Here is a 23,922-nt window from a genome sequence, read left to right as displayed (position 1 = left end):
CCTTGGGAGATAGATGGGCTAGGATAGGGGGAGAGATGGGGCCAGGAAGGCTAGGACAGGGGGGATTAGGACATGGGGTGAAGTAGGGGACAGCTGGGGAGTGGGTAGTATGGGGGGAGGGGCAGGGGACAGATGGGGGACATGGGGTGTCACATACCTGGTTGCCTCCTGCCCTGGAGGGCCCCTCATCCTCGAGCTTGCCTGGGGAGAGACCAGCAGCAGCTCACAGCCAGGCCCAGCTGCTGCTGGGCTGGGCCCTCCAGCTGTGTGCTCCATGCCAGGGCTTCTGCACAGTCGTTAATGCACTTCGATCTAGTCCCTGTTTCAGAGAGGAGGAAATCAAAGTGCGTTAAGAAACTGTTAATGCGTATCTGCAGGGTCCGCATGGACAGTTAGTCTGGGCCGGGTAGATTCACACCCCAGCTTGCCATGAACTAATTAAGATTTTGGTCTACACTAACACTTTTGTCGGTAAAACTTTTGTTGGTCAGGGGTGTGAAATCACACACACACCGTCTGACATAAGTTTCACCGACAACAGCACTGGTGTGGACAGAGCTATGTTCGGCGGGAGACACTCTCCTGCCAACAGAACTACCTCCACTCCTTGGAGGCGGTTTAATTATGCTGGTGGGAGAGTTCTCTCCCATTGGCATAGAGCGGCTACCCGGGAGACCTTACAGCGGCGCAGCTGCCGTGGAAAACTCTGCTGTTGTAAGGTCTGTAGTGTAGACATAGCCAAAGTGTTCATTTAGAAATCTGCCACCCTAGGCAGCTGCCTAGCTTGCCTGTGTCCAGAGTGGCCTCTGGGCTTCAGGCATAGCCCAGAGGGGAAAAGGGATGACTCATGGATGCACTGATGGCAGCTCTCCATCAGCAACAAACCACTCTTTGAAATACAGTAACATCGGGAGGTGGGTGCTACCAGCATCTTTCACCCCTACATTATTGATTCAAGTCACTTTTCACCATGCTGCTGGAATAAAGCTGTTCTAAAGCTGGTGCAAAAGGCCATGGGAGGATCACACCAACGTAGGGGGGGTCTATCAGTAGCATCAAGCCTGTGTCATGGCTACTCTGCCCTCCTTTCCCCGTCCCTGCAGCCAGTGTGGAGGGCAAGGACTGAGTGTCATGGCCTCCCTCTGATCCCTAGCTGCTATATCAGTCTCTTGGGGCCTCTGACAGCTGGCACAACTTAGAGCAGCTTTCAGACTTCTCTGATTTGTGTAGGGGAACCAGCTTTGTACACAGTTGGCCTAGGATCAGGAGAGCGCAATGGTCACATAAAGTCAATTTTGATCTTCCTGTGTGCTCCTGTGCTATAGCCAGGGATTGGGGCCAAAGTGCAGCTATGGCTCAGAAAGTGACTATGTGAAGCTTCTCATTTCACAGATCTGTCCCCTGGATACTTTTTTTAATAGTAAATGCTGGTTTTATTGATCCAAGCCAGTTTACTCCTGTTAGCCCTGGGAGGCAGAATGGACACCAGCTATGGAGGAGTGACCTGAGCATTTCTGCCTTGTGTGTAATTGGGTGGCTAAGGTCTCAGCACAAAATGTTTATTTCTAGTGATGCTGAAAGAGATAGAAAAAGCCCAGCCTCATTCTCAGATCCCTGGGGGAGTTTGTGACAGCAGCAGCTGGAAAAATAGTCTTCTGCCTTGCAAACTAAGCACATGCGATCTGGAATCTGGGGCCTTCCCCATGCTATTTTTGGAGTCTTTTTCAAGGTGTGATTCTACTCTCAAAAGTGACCCTGTAAAAATGTTATTCTGGGCTCCATGTTTGTCTCCTGATGTCTCCAGATCAAATGTGCCCAGTTTCAAAATAAAAGGATTTTTGTCCTAACCACAAATAAACTCAGGGACCCGAGAGTCAAGCTGGGCTCTTTCCTTTTCACATGTTATCCCCAGGAATGAAGATTATAGAGGTTATATAGGGTTCTTAGTTACATCTCTGCACTCCTGTTGCCTTCAATGAGTTTGCACATGTGTAACTAACAGGAATTTAGTAAACAAGTCTGCTGGCAATGCACAAGAAGGTATAGCTCCAGCTCCCTTTCTTTGCTGTGTCCTGGTTTTCATTGTTCCCCTGGTATCTTTTAGAGGAGAACTGAAGTGTCGTTTCAATAAATGTAAAAACTGTTTTAAGATCTCAGTAACAGACTATATGTATGATATACACAAATAACTCCATTTAAGGAATGCTGATTGGGACTGTAACTTTTCATCTAACGTAGAGGGTTGCTTTTGTTTTGTTTTAAAGTGGGGTCAGTTTACACATTTAAAATAAGGATATTTTAATGATTTGTTTTTCAAATTGCAATCAGATTTTTTTTTTTAAATTTAAACTTCCTTGTATGTAATATTGAGAAACACCAGCCAGTGGAGCTATAGCCAGTGTAGCATCACTGTTCAAACTGAGGCCAACTCTACACTACACGCTTGCATCGGTATAACTACGTCGCTCTGGGATGTGAAAAATCCCACTCTTGAGCAACATAGTTATACCAACCTCAGCCCCGGTGTTGACAGCGCTATGCTGACGGAAGAGCTTCCATAGCTACCACCTCTCGCAAAGCTGGATTAAGTACCCTGATGGGAGAAGCTCTCCCGTCCATGTAGTAGTGTCTTCATTAAAGTGCTACAGCAGCACAGCTGCACAGGTGCAGCGCTGTACGTGTAGACAAGCCCTCTGCAGTACAGAAAGGGAGAAACAGCATCAGTGGTGAAAAGTCCATTCGTTCCCTCCTGATAAGTGACAGTGGCATTTGTCACACGCCACTAGAGAGAAGCAGTGTTTCTATGTGCTTTTTAACTGGACAGTTACTAGTAATAGTCTTTTGTGCTGGGCTGGCGCTTCTCATATTCAAAGCACGTTACGAAGCCTTGCCTGGGAGCACAAGAGGGAAGCCTCCCTCTTGCCCTGTGCTCCATGTGCAGGGCCCAAGTGCAGTTGCACTCCCTCTAATCTCGTGAGCTCAGGGACTGCTCCCAGCTGGTGCCCCTTGGGGTACAAGAGGAGGGGAGGCCAGGGCCTTTCCTTCTTTTCTGACTGCACAGTTCTTCCCGGCTCCCCTGCTCCCCATCCAAAGCACACCAAGGCCCAGCAGTCACAATCTGGCCATAGCTAGTCAAGCTTCACAATCCTGCTCCTCCTTCCCATGTCCTCAGAAGTTACCCTGACTGGCTTGTTTGGCTTTTGGTTTTTTAGGCACCCACCCAGTCAATACTCATCCCCATCTCTTCATCCTTCCTGCCTTCTCCAGCCCGCTGGTAGCACCCCTCTGCCTGCTTGAAAAACACTATAACCTGATCCCCTCCCACTGCCATTCCCGGCCTGATGGGCACTCCTGACTGCTATCCTCTGCCACCTCCTCTGGCTTCCCATCAGTTTCTCGTCTGAACCTTAAGGAGTTGAGATCCTAACTCACCTCTTCTGCTCCCCAGTGTGTCCTGACTCAGCAGTTTGCTGAGGAACTGGAGAAGATGAGGTGTGTAGCATCTGCATGCTGGGGAATCAGGGCAGGGGTTTTCCCACAACAGTTTAGGTGGGTCAGAACTGGACTTGCTCCTTGCAATGGGTAGCCCTCCTTTGTGACCCAGCTAGTGCCACCAAACCCTCAAGGCTGGTTTTCAGCTGTTCTCCCTCCAAGAACAGCTGGTCAGGGTGTGCGATGAAGCTTGGGTGTGTACGTGGGTGTTTGTGGGTAACCCTTTTGAAAAAATATTCACCTTCTCCTGCAACTTCTCTGCACCTGCTGGCAGCTCTGCTCGTGATGAAATCAACCCGCTTGATTAAACAATAGGTGCATAGTGAAAGTCTGGCTCCCCTTGGATGCCTGGCTGTGTGCATCATACTTCTAGAAGGCCTGGCTGGCAGAAAGGTGCAGTGTCTTGCCCCTTGTGGTGGTGCTGGGGGCTAAGGGAACATGAAGCCCTTCTCCTAAAATACATTGCGCTCCTCTGAAAGATAGTGGAGAAAATGAAAGATTGGTCACATCGGCCCAAGACATCTGTACAGGTTCTAATATTGGGCCATGGAGGCAGAGGACTTGGTGAAGGGAAAGATGAGTTCAGATGTGAATGGGATTCCCCTCCATTACTGTATTTAATCACAAACTGAGTGGGTAAGTTCTGTGGATGGTGAAAGGTGGCAGAGCTCAGCTGGGGAGGGGTGAAAAGTGCCAGACTGAGAGACTTGCAGAATGAAGTCTGTATCCATACAGCAGGCAGCAGCAGGGCAGGCAAGCGGCTCCCCTACACACACACCTCCCCTGCCAGCGTGCCTTGCACTGGGAGGGCTGCCTGTAAGGGTGAGATGGGATTTCAGCTTCCGAGGCCCATTCAGTCTCTGGCGCTGGTACTGAGACTGCCGACAAGGCGTCAATCAGTGCCAGCAGTAGTGGCATTTTTTACAAGGCGGGCACTTCTCTTCTGGGAACCCACAAGATTTCCCTCCGCACCTACAGTCTCCACCCTTTGCCTTCTCTCAGACGACCTACAATAGCAGCAGTCAGACCTTCCCTTCCTCCTCGGCTGCCCTCCTGGGAGTTGTGTGGACCTTCCTCACCGGTGGAGTCCTGCTGGCTCTTTTCTTTCTTGTCTTCACAATTCACTTCAGGAAGAACAGGTGAGCGACGCATCGTTTGGTTCCATCCTCCATTATGGAAGTTTCACACTAGCTGGGAGAACAATTTCCAGGGCTCCCATTCCTTCTGCTCCCCACCATAAGCTGATCATCAGCTGGGGGTCTGGGAGGCATTACCCCTCTGGGATAGAATTGGACTATTGGAGCAGTTATGCGGGTCCTACCTGCCTCTGTCGCATCCAGCGTGGAGACAGCTGGAGACAGAATGGTATGGACCGTGGGTCTGACTTTGTAGGGTAGGGAGGTGAGCTACTGGACAAGGCGACCATAGGCTTGATCTACTGTTGCATCACTTATGTTCCTAAGTATTGATGTGAGTGGCAGCCAAGGAGTGAAGGTGCTCCATCCTGTTTCTCCCTTTGGCTGGGGTGACTGCTCACACCACCATCTCTGAGGTCACCATTGGTGGTCCTTAGCAGAGCAGTCAGCAGAGGTGGGAAGAAAGAGAGGTGATTCCCACCTTCACCTCAGAGTCTGAGGGCATCACTTCAAGCCATACATCTGAAGACATCCTAGTTTCAAACCATAAAAAAATATAAGAATGGCCAAAGTAGGTCAGACCAATGGTCCATCTAGCCCAGTATCCTGTTGTCCAACAGTGGCAAATACCAGATTCTTCAGAGGGAATGAACAGACCAGGACAATCACTAGATGATCAGTCCCCTGGTGTCCAGTCCCAACATCTGGCAGTCAGAGGCTTAAGGATGCCCAGAGCATGGGGTTGCATCCCTGAGTATCTTGAATAATAGCCATTGATGGACCTGTTCTCCAGAACTTATTTAATTCTTTTTTGAGCCCAATTGTAATTTTGGCCTTCACAACATCCCCTGGCAATGAGTTCCACAAGTTGACTCCGCATTATGTGAAGAAGTACTTCCTTTTGTTTGTTTTAAACTTGCTGCCTATTAATTTAATTGGGTGACCCCTGGATCTTGTGTTATGTGAAGAAGTAAATAACACTTCCTTGTTTGCTTGCTCCACACCCCTCATTATTTTATAGACCTCAGTCATATACCCCCTTAGTCGTCTTTTTTTCCAAGCTGAACAGTTCCCGTCTTTTTAATCTCTCCCTACATGGAATCTCTTCCATACCCTTAATCATTATTGCTGCTCTTCTCCATACTTTTCCCACTTCTAATATATCTTTTGTGAGATGGGGCGACCAGATTGGCACACAGTATTCAAGGTGTGGGCATATCACATATTTATGGAGTGGCATTATGATATTTTCTGGCATGTTATCTATCCCTTTCGTAATGTTCCTCACATTCTGTTTGCTTTTTTGACTGCTGCTGTACATCGAGTGGATGTTTTCAGAGAACTATCCACAATGACGCCAAGATCTCTTTCTTGAGTACTAACGGCTAACTAAGACCCCTTTGTTTGTTGGGATTATGTTTTCCAATATGTATTACTTTGCATTTATCAACATTGAATTTCATCTGCCATTTTGTAGCCCAATAACCCAATTTTGTGAGATTCCTTTGTAATTCTTCACAGTCTGCTTTGTACTTAACTATCCTGAGTAAGTTTGTATCTGCAAACTTTGCCACTTCACAGTTTACCCCTTTTCCCAGATCATTGATGATTATGTTGAACAACACAGGTCCCAGTACAGATCCCTGGAAAACACCACTGTTTACCTCTCTCCATTCTGAAAACTGACCATTTATTTCTATCCTTTGTTTCCTGTCTTTTAACCAGTTACCTGATCCATGAGAGGACCTTCTCTCTTATACCATGACTGCTTAGTTTGCTTAAAAGCCTCTGGTGAAGGACCTTGTCTGAGGCTTTCTGAAAGTCCAAGTACACTATATCTCTTGGATCACTCTTGTCCACCTGTTTGTTGACCCCCCTCAAAGAATTCTACTAGATTGGTGAGGCATGATTTCCCTTGACATCCAGGTTTCCTTCATGACACCAGACCATTCGTGGTTTGGATATAGGTTGCATTTTATCTAGGGCACTGCAGTGTATTAGACCAGTATACCGCCAGGCACCTGACATGGGTTTATATGGTAGAGCAGTACTGAATTCTGTAGCAATCTAAATTGATTACAAAATTATTTACAAACCTTCTAAGAATGTTCTCACCGTGGAACTGGAACAAATGCACAATATTTATTTGCCTTCTTGCAAATAAACATAGATGTGACTGGTGAGCCTAGGAAAGCAGAGGGAATACCCCATATGCCGCTAGAGGAGGTGGCCTGGCTATTATCCTAAACCAGTGGTTCTCAGACTTTTTTTTTTCAAGAACCACTTGAAAATTGGTGAGGGTCTCGGTGGACCACTTAATGATCTTTCCAAATGTTGTTTGTACTGTTAGCTAACTATTGTAAAGCGCTTGGATAAAAGCACTATATAAAAAAACAATAATAATAATTAACTTTTTTGTTCTACAAATAAAAGCACACAAGTCATATTTTAATATCAGTAGTCTTACCTTTCTAATGCGGTTGATGTGCCCTCTCTCCCACACCGCGGCAGCCCCTGAGCTGGGGCTGGGAAGGAGGGGGGTCTCCCCCACCACGTCAGCAACCAAGCTGGGCTGGGAAGGAGGTGGGTCTCTCCCTCTCTCCCCCGCTACAGAGCTGAGGCTGGGAAGGAGGACCGTTTCTCCCGGCAGCCGCAGCCCTGGAGCTGGGGAAAGTCACCTCTTCCTCTGCCTGCCACAGCCCTGCACATCCCAAACTCCCCCCACCCCTCTTCTCACCCCACTGCCTCCTCCCACCTACCCCCTATTCCTCCCAAGGCCATCACCTCACCTTACATGTGCGTCTTCTCCAGGGTCCAGGCACCTAATTAGTGGAGCCACGCCTATGTGACTCCACTAATTAGACCTTTAATTTTCTTGTGTGTGGCCGCCCAGGTGTGCACCTTGAATGGCGCTCGCAGACCACTGGTGGTCTGCGGACCTCAGTTTGAGAACCTCTATCCTAAACCCTGCTGGAGTGGAGCTCTGAGGAAGAGAGTGGGGTGGAAACATCTGGAATATTATGTTTAATTCTGGGCTCCATGTTACCTCAGAGATAGTGCAAAACTGGAGAGAGTTCAGAGAAGAGCAATAAAAATGATCTGGGGACTGAAGGCACTGAGTTATAAAGTGAGATGAAAGGAGCTAAGTCTGTCTGAGTAGACTGTGGTGACTAAAGAGAGGAACACGTAAAGAGTCTGCAAAGATCTGAAGGGTGGGAGCACCAGGGATGGAGAGGAATTATTTATGGTTTGATCCCTGTGTACAATTAAGAGTAATGGGATGAAATTAAGGAGGAGGAACTGTAGGCTAAATATTGAAGGAAACCTTCTGGATATGAGTTGTATTAAACTATGGAATAATCTCCTCTAGGGAGATTGCCATCAGTTTGGACATATAAAACTGGACTGGACAAAGTACTAGACGTGCTCAGAAACTATTGTGATGAGTGTGGTATAAGAACCTATGTAGTATAGAATAGAACAGAACATGTACAACCAGGGACAATCCTGTACTGCCCCTGGAGATGGACTGGATAATCTAATAGGGATTGTCTCTCTCCAACTTCTGTCATTCTATGACAGGCGGAGGGTTGTCCAGTGGTTAGGGCCCTAGTTTAGCACTTAGGAGGGCTAGCAAGCAATTCCTTGCTCTACCAGAGACTTCACGTGTGACCTTGGGCAAACCACTTAATCTTTCTGTTCCTCAGTTCCCTATCTATAAAAAGGGGATAATATCACTGCCCTACCTCACAGGGTGTTCTGAGAATGGCTAGATTAAAGATTTTGAGGTGCTCAGACCTAGAAGTTGGCAGCCCTAGAAGAATCACAGATAGATAGATGGCAGAGTTCCTAGTGCAGAAGTTCAACTAGTGCATAGGAGACTATTTCCCAGAGGTAGCCCCTGTGGATATCAGCAGCCAGGTAAGAGTCCTAGCCCCTTGCTGGTATCTAATAATGCTGTGAGGGAGGCTAGTCTCTAGCTGTTGTGTAAACTCCCCTTTCATTAACTGTCACCCCCTTGCTTGCTTTGTTCCCTGGAGAATTGTGAAGATGTCCAGCCCCAATCTGAACATTGTGACATTGCTGGGCAGTGGCTTGACTTACACTAGCGCTTACCTCTTCGGGATTCCGGAGCAGAGTTTGTTTTCTGGAGCCTCAATGGAAATGCTCATTCAGGTGAGTGAAGTGAACCAGGTGGGTTGATTGTGTTCTTGATTTGCCAGGAAAGATTTTTAATGTACATACCACCCCTGCTAAACTGTGACAGTCTCCCTGTCCTGGCTGCCTTGTGCACTGTGTTGAGCTTGTATTTTCATATATGCAAAGATGCTTCCAATCTGAATGGATTCTACTGTTAGACTGAGAGCAAACAACTAAACAAGAGAGAACATAAGTAAGGTCTCCAGGAGAGAGCACAGTTTGTGTAGCAGCTGCTCCTGCAGACAGGCAAGCAGACTCCTGCACTTTTAAAGGAGTGGTACAGAGGGTATTTAAAAACTCATAGTAGTTTGTTACTATATATAGCACAGGGTCCACGGGCAGCAAGAGAACGGGCACAATATCTTGGGCACAAATATCACTTGGAAATCTTCATCAAAACTACACTCTGCCTAATTAATTCCTGATTTCTGCCCTGGGTATGGCCCCTACCAGCTAGGGACCCAGCGCAGAGCAAATGAGGTGTGTGCGTGCGGGGGTGGAGATGGGAGCACTGCAGAGAGAAAGAACATCCAGCTCTCGGAGAAGGCAAGCACTGTGGAGAGAGTAAGAGGCAGGGTGTTTGTGTTAGCCACCTGGATGAAGGTAATTAGTTGAGGTCCCAGCTACTGCTTTATTGGTGCTCAAGTCATGTATGTGTTTCAGTCACTCTTGTGCTACTTTGGTCTGTTTGCTTCTCTAACAGTTACTCTTGGGGAATTCTGTGCCAATGAGCATGCAGAAATTACGCAGAAATTAATGTTGTGCGTGCAGAAGTTCCCTCCCCCGACGCCACACGCACACGCAGAAATGGCTGTAGAGCTGCTGGCTGCCACTAGGGGCTGCTGATCTGACCAAGCCCAGCTTGCAAATAATGATGCTGCCGGGATGGGGAGAGCTGAGGGTTCCCAGCAGCTTCAGTTCTCTGCATGCCCTGAAGTATCAGGCTGTTTTTCTTCTGGATTCCTGGCTCTGCGAGGGTCGGTGCAGGTGTGTTAGGCTGCAGGGTGCTTCATGATTGGGCTCTGTGGGGAGGGAGCAGAGAAATAGGAACTAGTTGACATAGGTTTCTTAACTCTTCTCCTGAAGGAATTTTTGTGTGTGTGTCTGGTGTTGTTATAGACATAACTTGCTGACAGAAATTTTGAAATAAATTACCAAATAATTGAAACTGGCATGATTATATGTGTTATTTTGATAAATAAAATGTGCAGAATTTTAAAATATTGTGTGCAGAATTTTTAACTTTTTGGTGCAAATTCCCCAAGGAGTAAACGTAGCCTTGGTTCCTCCACAGACTGGCAGAAAAGGAAGGGATTGCATCCCCATAGCCTGCTCCTGGCTTGTGCTGCCTCAGATTGCATGCTGGTGGCTGGTAGCTGCTCTGACAGTGACACTGGGCACAGCCCCCGCCCAAGGGTGACTAGTGCCACCTCCCAGCCCTGTGGTCCTGTCCAGTAACATGAGCTCTTTGGGCAGCAGCTTTGCTATTAAAGCGGCGTCTTTTTTTTTTTTAATTGGGAATTCCTGAGGATGGAAGGCCGCTGCCCACTGTGGTGTTGTGACTGGGAGGCCTTCTGTACTAGGTTTGACTGGAGTTCCTCAGCCCAGAGTTTTCTGTCTCCCAGGCATGGGCTGGCTGGCAGATATGGGGTCCCTATTTATTAGTTTTCCTTCCCTTTCTATGGGTGTTTGGAACACCATTTGGCCTGGGAAGGGGGAAGAGCTCCCTTGGGAGCAATGTGGAAGCCCAACAGGGAAAGTGCTATTTGTAGCTGCCGGGTTTCACTGCCTTGTAACAGGGACCTCCAATCCCATCTCTCACTCTTTGCCTCCTGTCTGCAGGTGCGACTCTGCTTGCTGTGTGGAGCCCTGGTCTTTGGGCCATTCTAGGGAAAAGCTGGCGGCTGTACAAAGTGTTCACACAGCGCGGTCCAGAAAAGAGGGTGGTAAGTACTCGCAGCACATGGCCTGTGCACTGGAACACAGAGGCTCCTCACCTGTGAGGTGCTGGGGCTCTCCACATGGGCTGCACTGAGAAGTAAAGGGAAATGCTTGACAAAAATCAAACTCTACAAGGTCCATGAATCATTTGCAGAATGTGGATGAGCTTGAAATGAGAGATAATGGGGAATGCGGGGACACACAGGACCGACAGTGGGATATAGAGCTTCAGGTGCTTAGATACCAGCATCACAGGCACAGAGTAAAACCTAGCTACCGGGCCTTATTCCCCACTGCCTTGTGCAGTCATTTACACCGATGAAAAGCAGGGATAAAATGCTACCAAATCAGAATAGTGGAAATGACAGGAGCAGCAAGGCAGTGGAGAATCAGGCCCATAGAACAGAGCGGGAGGAGGAGTTTAGATACCTGACTTATCTAGAGCATTTGTTCTCCTGCCAGGTGGGGCATGCCCATCTGGTAGTAATCACTGGTCCCTTTGTGAAATGAGTTGATGGTTTCTTACACTGTCCAAGTGTCCTCATCACAAAACCCACCAGCAGGATTGCCATTAGTAGGTCCTCTTCTTGGTAATCACACATCAGTGAGTTCATGGCGACAGAACTCCCTTCTCACTCTTAGAGGGGTCTTCTTCAGTGAAGCATTGAATGAAGGAAGTTTGCCTTGCCGCTACTCATGCTTTCTGCTCATCCTGTGGATAGAGGTGCTAGTCTCCAGGAGTATTGGGCTGGCTCCTTTTACCAGCACTAAATTCTCACACAAGTATTTTAAGAAAGAAGAAAATATATCTCTTACAAAACAAAAAATATCTGCAAATCATCTCCTGTTTCATTTACGTGCGAGGGCATAAGTTTTGTATTCAGCAGCTAATGCCATCAGATACTTAGTACCAGCTTTTTCCAGCACGCCCACGGCAGATTTCGGTGTCTTATGAAATTGCCAGTTTCTGCTGCTGGAGAAACCCCAAGCCCGAGCTCAGTTCATGGTAGGTAGAATAAAAATATTTTCAACTGTCCTTTAAGCAAAGACCTCTGGGTGCCCTACCTTCGCTGACTGGGACTGAAGTTTCTTTATAACAGAATTCTCCAACCAGCCCTATTGCAGGGCATTGCTGATGTATCCTCTGGGGTGGGAATGTAAATCAGTGTCTTTCCAGAGGTGCACTCTCTGGAAAAGATACCAGGAGACCACAATCAACTTCTGAGCCCTGGTCATCTAGTGTCCAGAGCTCAGTCTCTAGGTTGGTGGCCTGGCACTTAGTTTTCAGAACCATTGGGGTGAGGCCCTAACCTCAAACATCTGGATCTTGTTCCCAAACTTTGTTTTAATGATGATGAATCCAAGCTTCAGAATTTAGACCTGGATTTGGAACAATTTTAATTTTTGGGAGGGTAGAGAAAGAATCATATCCAGGGATTTGGATCAGCTCCTGAAAGAGAGAAAGCCCTTTGTGAGATTTGGTTCTGGATCTGGGTTTGGATCTCCAATCACACCTGTAGTTTGGAGCTGTTTGGACCAGGGTTTTGTTCAGAACCATTTCTGGTTTTTCTAGTTATTTTTAATATAAAAACAAGTGAAACAAATGTCAGCAAGTATTCCAGACTCCCTTCTCCTGATGCAGCCACTTCAGGAAGGGTGGAGCAGACCCTCTTTCTGCAGGGGGAGGGTTCTGAACACCTCTGTGCAGCACAGGAGAAAAGGGGGCATGTCGACTGTGAAGAATGTGGGAGTTATCTGTAGTGATTTTTACGAATGTTATCTATATATCTGTGTGGACTTGGGGGTTATTTTGTTGCTGTGTAAAGGGGAACGAAGATGCTAAATCAGTTTGAGCTAACTTTGGACTGCATGTACCAAAGGCTACTGGGTGTAGACAGCCATAGGCAGACATACGAGGTAGGAGATAATGCCTTTGAAGTTTACAAATTGGGATTTGGCTAGTCCTGCGGCCTGAGGTGAGTCTCCAGCTTGAAATCCCAGGGGCTTTGAGGTGGGGCCTTTCAAACAACAAGATTTGAAGCAGTTAAAAACTTGAGCTTCAGAGGAAAGGAGAGACAGGGGGTCTGTTGGGAGACTGACTGTAACATGGTCTCCAGGTGCTGGGGCCCCAAGATAAATGGGGGGCTTACCTAAACAGGCAGGTAAGGCCAAGCTGAGGAAAGACAATATGCATATATCAGTTTTTGTTATTTTTAACCTTTTTCTTTCTGCTTGGGATGTCCCTATGGATAAAATAAACCATACTTTGTTTTGGAACACGCAGTTCTCTGTCACTGTATTTACCAGTTGGTCACTGCTCTGAGAGAGGATTCTAGAGCAGGAGCAACACCAAGTTGGACCTGCTGCACATAATATGATCGAGAAACAGGAGGCGCTGTCAAAAATGGTCCATTTTAAATCAATGGGGTGAATTGTGGGATTCCACTATGGGGGAAGGGGCAGGTATAGACCTGTCATTTGAAAGTGCCCACAAAGAGACAGAGAGGTCACAGGTGCAGCTCATCCCCGAACCATAACACTGACCTTCTGTGAGTTGCAGATTATCAAAGACCTCCAGCTGCTGGTGATGGTGGTAGTGCTGGTGCTGGCAGATGCCATGCTGCTCACAACATGGATTTTCTCTGATCCAGTTCAGTGTTTCCGAAGCTTCAGTGCATCCCTGAGGGTAAGAGGACAATTGCAGGAGGCTGAACACTGCACCTTTGTGTCTATGTCATGCTATGATTCAGCCCAGCAGACCTCTGCAGGCATGAAAGATGGAAGGGTTTGTTTTAGAAAAATTCCTAAGCCACAAAGATTGGAGCTGACCTTCCTCAAAGGTCTGAGGTGTTGTAAACTGGGGTTAGGTTTGGACCCTTATGGAGACAGATGCCATTTGCGGAGTTCCAGCCAAATATGCCTGAAGCTGGACAGGAGGATCTGGTTCCAGAGCTTTGATTTGCTACCATTATAAGTTCTAACCAATGCCCTGTCTACTCTGCAGGGAGCATGACCTGGATTCTGCAGCTCTCCAGCATGGAAGACTGGAGAGTCTGTGGCAGGTGCAGAGAAATTTGAAAACTGAGGCTTAATGAGCATATTGGTAGATGAATACCGAAGCTGGGTATCTTTCTTCCTTGAATTTTCTGCTCTCAATTGCACTTTCTCAGTCGTCAGACAAGCTTTCAGTTTTCCACTTTGAAATTTGTGCTTAAACACCCCCTAAACCATGTATCTACTTGTCTGTTTGTCCATCCCTATGGGCTGGAGCAGGAGCCTTCATTCCTGTGTTCTGACTGCCTCCCAGGTGACTGACAAGGGCATGACCTGTTCGGTGGGTAGGATGCAGTTCTGCGCGTCTCTCTACTCCGAACTTTGGCTCATTCTCATTTTAGGGTTTAAGGTATGTAACCGCTCTATTCATCCCTGCATCTCATCTCACCTCCCCTCCCTCCAGTCTAGCTACAAAATGCTGCAGCTGCTAAAATTCTCTTCCTTCCCTAATACTCTGGCCATTTTACTTCCTTCCCTGGCTGCCTCTCACCTTCAAATTCAAGGTTCTCATGCTCATCTTGAAGGTTCTTCCCATTCCCATCCAATTCTGCTTCTGTGTTCTCTTCCCCTGTTGCCCACCTCCCCTGCCAAGCCTCCCTCACAAAAGTCCCCTTTGTATCTTTCTCCCAGTCTCATTTTCATGCTTTCTTTCTTCTTTCCAGCCTTTATGCTTGGAACCATCTCTCTCTCTTTGTTTGCAAAACAACTTCTCTCACCTCATTCATATCTCTCCGTAAAACTCACTACCTCCATGAACCCATAGACTACAATCCCCCACACAGATAAACTGCACAGCTGGGGTATGGGACCCTGAGCCTGTGTGGCAGAACTGTATTAATAATAAACATTTAGGTTTTGTCTATATGGGGAAACTTACTAACATAGTCATACCAGTTTAATTATACTTCTGTAGTTATACTGGTTTGACTTCCTGTGTGGCCATTCCTATTGCAGAATAAGAGTGCCACTCAGGTAGTAGGACTGATACATCAATTTTATTACAGTGGTAAATTTCCCTATGTAGACAAGATTTTAATTCTTACATAAGATTTTTCATTTGTAGACCTCAAAGGGTTTTACAAAGATACCATTAACCCCATTTTACGGGTGAGGAAAACGAAGGCATCCAAGGCCCAGATTAAAAAAAAGTATTTAGACATTGCTGAGGTGTTTAGGAATTTAGATCAAGGTATCCAGGAGCCTTAGGCTGTGTCTAGCCTTAGGCCGCTGCATTGGAAGGTGTGCAGTATAGCTGCTCTTTGTCACCGGGAGAGAGCTCTCCCAGCAACAAAATAAAACCACCCCAAATGAGGGGCAGTAGCTTCATCGCTGGGAGTGTGGCTCCTTCTGACAAAGCGCTGTCCACTCCGGCGCTTTTTGTCATTCAGGGGAGTGGTTTTTTTCACACCCCTGAGGGACAAAGGTTGTAACGACGAAAGTGCAATGTAGACATAGCCTTAATCTCATATTCAAAAGGGATTTAGGCATTTATGATCCAAAATCCCATTGACAGTCTGATTGGCTTCTATATGCAAGTCCCTTAAGTACACAATATATAAGCAATTACTTGGCTGCTCTCCTTGATATGATATGTGTTGATCATCATCAGCTACTTTGCTCCTGTTCTGTATTAAATTTTCCCCGAATCCAGAGAGATTATCTTTACAGCCGTGGCCTCTATGAACTCTTACTGTTCTTGCTTTTAAAAATAAAATATTCTCTATCCTGATGCCAACTGCCCATATTTAATAATACAATGAGCCTGACTCTGGTCTCATCTGCAGGGTTTCACACCCATGTAGCTCCATTGTCTTCCCTGAAATTAAGCCTGATTTACACTAATGTAAGTGAGAACAGAATCAGTCCCTTTGTGTACATATGTCACTCTTTATCTTCAAGGGCATTAACATTCTCAACCCCTTGGGAGGCAGTTCAGTATTCTGTCCCCATTTTACAGGCACAGAAATGGAGTGACTTGCCCAAGGTTGCACATAGAATCAGTAGCAAAGCCCTTTCTAAAACCCAGAAGTTTTGAATCTGTCCTGTGCTTGTTCCATTAGAGCAACATCCTAGTTTACCACAGGATACCTTAATCTGTCCCCTGGATATTGCTGCAAGGAAAGACAAATAGTTTTAAATGGGACATTGATGGTTGCCTATTCTGGCTCAGGGGATTAGAAATTGGCTATAGAGCTTTTCACCTTTTTGTCACGAGTTCTCAGGTGGCTAGTGGCCGAAAACTGTGATAGTGCGATGTCTGCTTGACGGTGTGTGTGAAATGAATTTGAGTCTCGGTCCAGTTCCTAGTGAGACAGACATCAACATCAGAGAAGCACCATCAGAACTGAACTAGCTGGCAGTCCCAGCAGAGAGGCCACCAGGAGTCATGGTCTATGGCAGGGGTTCTCAAACTGGGAGTCGGGACCCCTCAGGAGGTGGCGAGGCTATTACATGGGAGATCGTGAGCTGTCAGCCTCCACCTCAAACCCCGCTTTGCCTCTAGCATTTATAATGGTGTTAAATATGTAAGAAAGTGTTTTTAATTTATAAGGGGGGTCACTCTCAGAGGCATGCTGTGTGAAAGGGGTCACCAGTACAAAAGTTTGAGAACCTCTGGCCTACGGAAGCTGAACTCACCTTCTTGCCCATAAAGATGGACTCTCCAGGCTGATGAGCATCCAGCCTCCCTGCAGGCTCATGCTCATTACAAAGCATTGCGAGGGGGTAGTTTGCACTGTCACTACCCCTGTTCTGTGGACAGAGTGTCAATCGACTGCATGTAGGGGTGGCAGATTTGTGTAATTTTTGGTGGTGCCCAGAATGGGTCCAAGTCCCACCCCTGCCCCCGCCACCTGCCTTATAAGCTAGTATATATATATATTTAAAAATAATGTAAAAATGTGAGGGCTTTTGGGTGGGGATGGGGATGAGGAGTTTGGGGCTCAGGCAGGCTGCCGCCAGCTGGGGCCAGAGAGGATGACTCCCCCCAGCCCTTTCCTCATTGGCAGCAGCGAGCTCCAAGGGAGGGCCCCCCACTCTGCCCCCTGGCAGCACACTCACCTCACACCACTGTCACTGCATGTGCTCCAAGGGCCCTCTCAGGTCCAGGAAGCCCCCTCACCTCCCCTGTGGTAGGTGTGGGAAGGGAGGCTGCATCACATATGCACCTCCTCCCCTGTTGCTGCCCCTCACTGTAACCTCACTGGAGAGGGGGTGATGGGGCTGCCCCTTGCCCAGCGTGGGGCAGGAGAAGTGACTGTGGACAGGGGAGCCCCCTGTGGTGGTGGAGGGTTCCACCGGAAAAGGGAAGGGTCCGTCTGTCCGAGGTGGAAGGGCAGGGTCAGAGTCAGCCTGGGTCAGCCTGCCCTGGAACTAGTGGTTGCAGGGCCGGGGGGTGCTAGTTGATGCGGGGAGCCAGCAGAGCTGCAGGAGGCAGCTGCCCAGGGCACAGGCAGGGACGCTCGGGGGAGGCGTGTGAGGGAGGCAGGCAGGGCCGAGGGAGGCAGGCAGGGCCGAGGGAGAGATCCGGCCCTGAACATTGGTGGAGCTGGGCCCTCATGCCCTGAATATTGCACCATGGTCCCATATAACTTGTCGTCCCTGACTGCATGCTCCCTTCAGCACGTTCCACCAACACTCAGGAAATTTTACAGAAGAGAAGAGAAATAATTGTACTTTACAGGCCAATAGTTCCCCAGATCTCTCCTTAAAATATGCACCACTTCCCACTCTTTCTCCAGTCCACTATTTCCTGTTTCTTCCTCTCTTGCCACTTTTTTTTTCAATTTACAGATGACTCCTCTCTGTTTTTCTGAAGTTAGACTCATCGTTCTTTGATGGTAGAACTAATTTCTTCTGTTTCTTTTTCTTCCTTTAAGGAGTTTCTGTCTCTGTCTGTCAGTCTCTGGTGTTCTTTTTCCAGGACTCCTTTCCATTTTGGGCTCCTTTACAATTCAACCAATTACTACTGGTTCTGATCAGCAGCACCCTCTGTCAATCTGATTCTGGGCTCCCCCCCTCACAATTCTACTAACACCCCCCGCACCCCCAACCCTCTGCTCGAGCCCCTCCCACACCCCAAACCTCTCATCTTGACCTGCAGCACCCCTGTTATTCCAGTCTTGCCCCGTCTCCATCCAGCTCTGCCTATATACCTCGATTCTGACCTACAGCAACATACTGAGTATTTGCTGCTGAGCTACCATATCAAACTGAATTTCTGCATTATAGATCAAAGTGTTAATTAGAATTGCACTGAATGTATCTGAGCTTCATTGGCTCAGTATGGGCTGAGGAAAGACTGTGACATACAGTAATTTTCCACACTCTGGAAATCTGTAAAACCTCTTCTCCTAAACCAAACCTCTTATCCCTATTTTCTTATTCCAGAGCATCCTGTTGATGTATGGGACATACCTGGCTGGTCTGACAGATAATGTCAGCGCTCCACCAGTGAATCAGTCCTTGATCCTCATTGTTGGGGTCAACCTCATTTTCCTTGCTGCTGGGACAGTTTTTTTAGTTAACTGGTTTTTCTACACTTGGCACAACCTGGTCTTTGGTTTTACATCTGGAGGCATCTTCATCTGTACAACCACAATCAATTGCTTCATCTTTGTTCCTCAGGTATGAAACAAACTGTGTTCTAAAGGCCTGGCCTAAAAGGTCTCCTCAGATATGAGCACACGTAGATAATGTGTTCTGAAATGCTCATTCTTTTTCTTCTGGGATAGCATAACAATACAAATACACAAAGTCTAGGAGGAAGCACCAGCTGGCTCAGAGGCTGGAGTTGTGATATGGAGCCTTTCATCTTTAACTGCTGATCATCAAGTTCAATCCAACCAAGGTGGTAGCAACTAAAAAATCATTCCCAGTCTGTTTGCTGCTCAGTGGCTTGAGTGAAATGAGTTTTGGGGCCTCTGGTTTTAAGCATTTATATTACATTCATTTATACCAGAGTCCTTGGGCTTGGTTCCTTCTTGACTGAAAGCTGAGAATCTGGAAGAGACAGTGGTGGTTTGGGAAAAGAGGTGGTATGCTGTACTGCTGCTTCCTTCCAAATCTGAGCCCTGTGAACAATGCAGGAATCCCTCCCTTACAGGACATATCAGACTGGAATGTGTTTGCCCAGCACTCCAGAAGGGGCTAGGGGAGGAAGTTGGGGTTTATCCCCGTCCTTACGTTCCTGGGGATCTGTGATATCTGCAGAGCGCACAGGACCTCAGGTCTGCAATTATTTTTCAGCAAATGAAATCTTGCACTTCAGTTTTTTGAATACTATTTCAATTAAATGTTGATAAATATTGACAAAAATATCACCCCCAAAAAGTGACAGTGCTTTCTCCTGTTTGGACCAACGTGGCTCAGAAGCTGATGAACTGAGCCAGCCCTGGTGGGGTTTGAAGCTCTGATTCCAGGGAGTTTGGACAACCACAGTAACCACATGGCCTCCTAGCATGAATCCACCAGGCCACTTCCTTCCAATTCCTCCTGACATTCCCTCAAAATATCCAGGGTAACTCACACCACCATCTACTTAATCCCCAAATCCACAGCAGCTTTGTCCCTCTGGTCAACCCCCAAGAATCTAGTATCTATGTGTCTCCTCCCAGTCCCTAATGGTGCCTCCTTTCCCGCATGTTCCTGGTGCTCTGACCCCTCCTTCACTTCCCACAGGACCCTGGTGTCTCTGCTAGTCTCCTTCTCTCCCACTTCCCTCTCTGTGGCTCTGCCCCTTATTTATGGGGTTTGGTAAAAGAAGTGGCCATTCCCATCTGCTTCTCCCCTGGATAGGTGACCACCTCCCCACATACTGCTCCCATAGTTAAGCCAGGGTGCTCTAGGAGCCACCAGAGGAGTTTGTGGAGGGGGAAAGGAGCAGGCAGATGGGCAAATGGCTTCAAAGGAGACACTAGCTGTTTTTCTAGCTCTCTGGTAGCCGTGGGCTCTTCCTGCCATGGGAGGGGTGCATTTGACAGTTTTCCCCACCCTACTAGTCCTCTGCTCTCCCTTCCCCTGCCCTGACAAGCAGTGATGGGAGGGACAGCCCTTGGAGCCACCCCCAGACTTGTGACTACCAGCTGCCACTGGATTTGGTTAATATGGTACCCCTGCAGGGAATACTGGTGTTTCAGAGGCCCTCTTATGAAAGACTGACTGACCCCAGCACTATACATGGGTGCAAAGGGTCCATCAATGGGCTGCTGTGCACATGGACTTGGACAACGGGATTGGTTACTGCTGGTGAATCTAATCTGTTCTGCTGAGGTTCTTATACCACATCCATGACCATAGTACTGAGCACCTTACAACCTCTACTCCGTCTCTCTTGTCCTTCTCTCTCTCTCTCTCTCTGCCATAGTGTTCCTTTTCCAGAGAAGCAGGGCAGCGAGCGAGCCTGCATGCTGCAATGCAGACAGGCAGCCTCTGATGCTTCCTGAGCTGACAGTAGGTTTTGCTGTCCCCTGGGATGTCTGCTCTTCTCCACACAAATAGTAAAGCCCAGCTCTCCAGTATGGGAGGGGGAGGAGCGGGAGCTATTTTAAGAAAAGCTATTGACAGGGCTGTGTTCATTGCTTCCTGTGTATTTCAGGAGGAATCTGGTATGCTAGGCCACAGTCTGTCTGTGTTAATGGATACAATCCCCAGGTTGCTATAATAAGAGGGAAAATAAGAAATGGATGGTGGTTGGTTTCTATATTGGTTAAGGAGTTGAGGGCTCAAGGGAATGAGCCAGGGGTAGGTGGAACAGAGATAGAACTGTCTTAAACCAGGCCCAGGAAAGAGTGGGTTTGTGCAAGTGCATTTGCCAGCACCCCTCAATCTTGACTGGCAGCCGCCCCGCTATTCCATCAGTGCGACCCACACAGCTCCATCAAAACACCTCAATCCTAACCTACAGCACCTCCTGCTCTTTCTGCCCACCCACAACTCATTCCTGCTCTGCATGATGATTCCTCCCATCTGGTACTTGCATCACTCCCCAAGCCCAGTTCTGTCCTCAGTGAAATATGGAAGCTACAGAAAGGAGTGACAAATACCCTTCTGTTCTGTTCAGCCAGATGGTGAGGTACTTTGGCTGCCTTACTTTGTGTTCCCTACCTTGAGGCTCTTTTGTCTCAAACACTAAAATCTGCTACTCCCTAAAGAATCCACTCAGATAGAGCTTTGCCCTCCTCTAGCGCCTTCACTCCTGAGCTTCATCAACATGAATTAAACTTCACAATCCCCTGGGAGGTTGGGGAGGTCTGTGAGCCCCATTCTACAGATGGGGAAATGGAAGCACAGTGAATGGCAGCAGTTTGCCTGACCCCACACAGCAAATTCATGTCAGAGCCAGAATATAACCTGGAACTTTTCTGATTTTCAGTTTCCATCTTCTACCACTAGATGACAGTTCTCCCTATAATATCACCTGAGTGAACCCTGCCTTCGCTCCTCTCTCTTCCTTCCCCAGATTGGGTAGTCTGTCTCCCTGGGCTGTCAGTTCAATATGGTGCATGCTGCATTCTTACCTTCTACCTGCTCTGATGAGGACACTGGTGGTCAAATGATGAGAAAGAACAGGAGGAGGAGAATATGTTGCTGTGAATGCAATTGATCAAGACAGTGGAGAGGGGACCAGGTCATTTGAGCAAGATTCCTGGTACAGGGGAAAAATCTAACTAAAGGGGACACAGAGCGTGTCTCTTGTAGGGTGTCTCTTTTAATCTGGATTAGGTTAGTAGTGCCAAAGGTCATCTCATGAGAAATTACTTAGTGGACAACAGACCACATCACAAAAGACACCATCACAACTGATGCTTGCAGTCTCAAAGGGGAAAGCACTGAATGGACTCCTGAGTTCCCCTTTCACTCCTACGGAGGGTACCTTTTGTTTTGGGCTGAGGCACATGGGTATGGGTGGAATAGAGGAAAGTTGACCTGCTATTGCTGCCTGGGTAGTTCATGTTCTCTGGTTAAAGGCAGTCACTCTCCAGGCTGTTGATCCAATGCCTTTCACCAGCACTATATGCATGTAAAAATATATTTTTTTAACGTTAGTGCAATTTTAAAAAAATATCTGTTTAAGATTCCATATCATAACAGAAGTACATAAAATAATGAAGTGCAGAGAGAGGGTAAATCAGGTGCTCCTCTTTATTCTCATAATACAGATTAATACAACCCATTTAAAGAAAAAGCCCATTGTATGATTAACCCATGGAACTCACTGCTACTAGTTATCACAGAGGCCAAGAATTTAGCAGGATTTTAAAAAGATTGGCATTTAAGTTGATAATGAAAACATCCACAGTTGCTATCTGCGATACATAAATGTATAAATCCTCATCCTTCAAGGCAAAAGCCAACTGCTGACAAGGGTTAGGCAGAAACTTTTGCAATAAGCAAATTATTCCATAATTGTCCATTACAAGGTTTCTTTCACCTTTCTGTGAAATCCTTCGTACTTGCCATTGTTGGAGACTGGATGGACTAGGTGGTGGCAATTCTTATGTTCCTCTCAGTAGCAGAATTCACGTGCAAACCGAAGCATAACAAGTAATTACATTTTATACCCAAATATTTGTGAATAATTCCCATCTTTATTTCTTCCTGACATTGTGAGGTTAGGTCAGGTGCCTGTTTCTTCTTCAGGAACTAATGTCCTCAATAACTTTGTCTAGGGAGGACTGGAAGTTGCTCTGTGATAGACCAGCTGTGTCAGGAATCAGTTGCTGCAGTGGAATTGTCCTGATTACTAGACTGTAAGCTCTTTGAAACAGGGAGCAGATCCTCTCTGTAAAGTGCCTAGCATTCTATTGGTGCTATTCAAATAATAATATCTTTTCAAGTAGTGAAGAAGGAGCAGATTTCCAGCTATTGAGGTGCACCATGCAATTTATCATAGAGTTCCTGCATACACAGTTGTTCTGTTGCTGATCTGAGAGCTTGAGCTTTTTATCTAGCTCAGGCTTTGTAATTCACCTTTTGTTTCATTGGCTTGATTTTCCTAATAGTTTTGCTCTTCCATCGTTCATCTGAAATAGATGGACAGCTGGAGCCTGGATGCACTAGGTTTTCATTCTGACACCAGTGAAAAAAAGCAGATATTGAGTGGTTTTCAACATGTCATTCATGATTCAAGATTAAGAAAGTGTGTGTGAGACATTGTCTTTGTCTCTTTCTGACTCAGTGGGGCCCTGGTTTACAACACTGTTAAAGACTGTAGCACAGGCAGGATCTAACTGTGTCTACACAAGCAACTAAAACCAAAGGCAGTGCAGAGCTTTATTTCAGACATGTGGCTGTGGGTAGGTCCAATCTACACTACATCTTTGCACTGTGGTGTTACTGTTATCTCTGGCAGGCTACACAGAGGTGGGGGTTAGGGGAGGATCAAGGCGCGCGTGTGTGAATTTACCCCTTTGTCTCTGTCTCTGTGCATGTCTGTGTCACGCCCTCTCTTTGTCTCTCCCTGCTCTTTGTGTGTGTGTGTGCGTCTCTCTCTGCATCTGTCTGTCTGTCTCTCTGTGTGTATATATATTTCATGTGTATATAATGGATGCTTGCACTCAACAGCTCAGGCAGTGGAAAGCCTTTGAGGAAGAACAGAACCAAACCATTAGCCACATGGCAAAATATTTTACCAGCCCCAGCAAGAGCTTCCACTCCATGTACAGCGAAGAGCAGATCTGCCAGCTGATAGGGGAGAAGAACTCCATGCAACGGCTGCTTACTGAGGTAATCTGCACTCACAGGCAGCTCATGCTAGTGGAAAGAGCAGTCCCAGCCATTGATCTCCCTCTGGCTCAGTGGCCAGCAGCTGTTGTCCTCCCTCTGCTGTACTCTCTCCCCGCCTCCTCCTTTGTCTGCTGAAGGATTTGTAGGGTAGAATACCCTCTGTCACAAACTGATCAAAATGGAGATTTCCCATTGCATCAGCTTCCCTCAAGAAATAATACATGGAAAGGAATTTTTTTTAAACGATTTTACATCTTTTTCCCAGATTCTCAAATTTGATGCATAAATTAGGGCAACTGGCAGAAAACTGGCCTGATTTTTTGGAGCTCACACAAAGATCTAATTTAGAGGGGATGCGTCCTATCCCAAAAGG

The 23,922-nt window shown here is 47.0% G+C and overlaps 1 protein-coding gene across 1 annotated transcript in view; it reads left to right on the top strand.

The window, feature by feature from the left end:
* The window catches only part of GPR156 (G protein-coupled receptor 156), a 35,697-nt gene that overhangs the window by 5,479 nt on the left and 6,296 nt on the right, over positions 1–23,922 (top strand). The window contains 8 exon segments of the mRNA XM_043512591.1: positions 4,495–4,631; positions 8,669–8,804; positions 10,671–10,710; positions 10,713–10,774; positions 13,330–13,455; positions 14,077–14,172; positions 18,213–18,449; positions 23,388–23,549. Coding sequence (XP_043368526.1) covers positions 4,495–4,631; positions 8,669–8,804; positions 10,671–10,710; positions 10,713–10,774; positions 13,330–13,455; positions 14,077–14,172; positions 18,213–18,449; positions 23,388–23,549 — 996 coding nt within the window.

This window comes from Dermochelys coriacea, chromosome 1 (genome assembly GCF_009764565.3).
Source record: "Dermochelys coriacea isolate rDerCor1 chromosome 1, rDerCor1.pri.v4, whole genome shotgun sequence".
In the NCBI taxonomy this organism is placed as follows: Eukaryota; Metazoa; Chordata; order Testudines; family Dermochelyidae; genus Dermochelys; species Dermochelys coriacea.
This window is presented reverse-complemented; position numbering and strand designations above follow the sequence as displayed.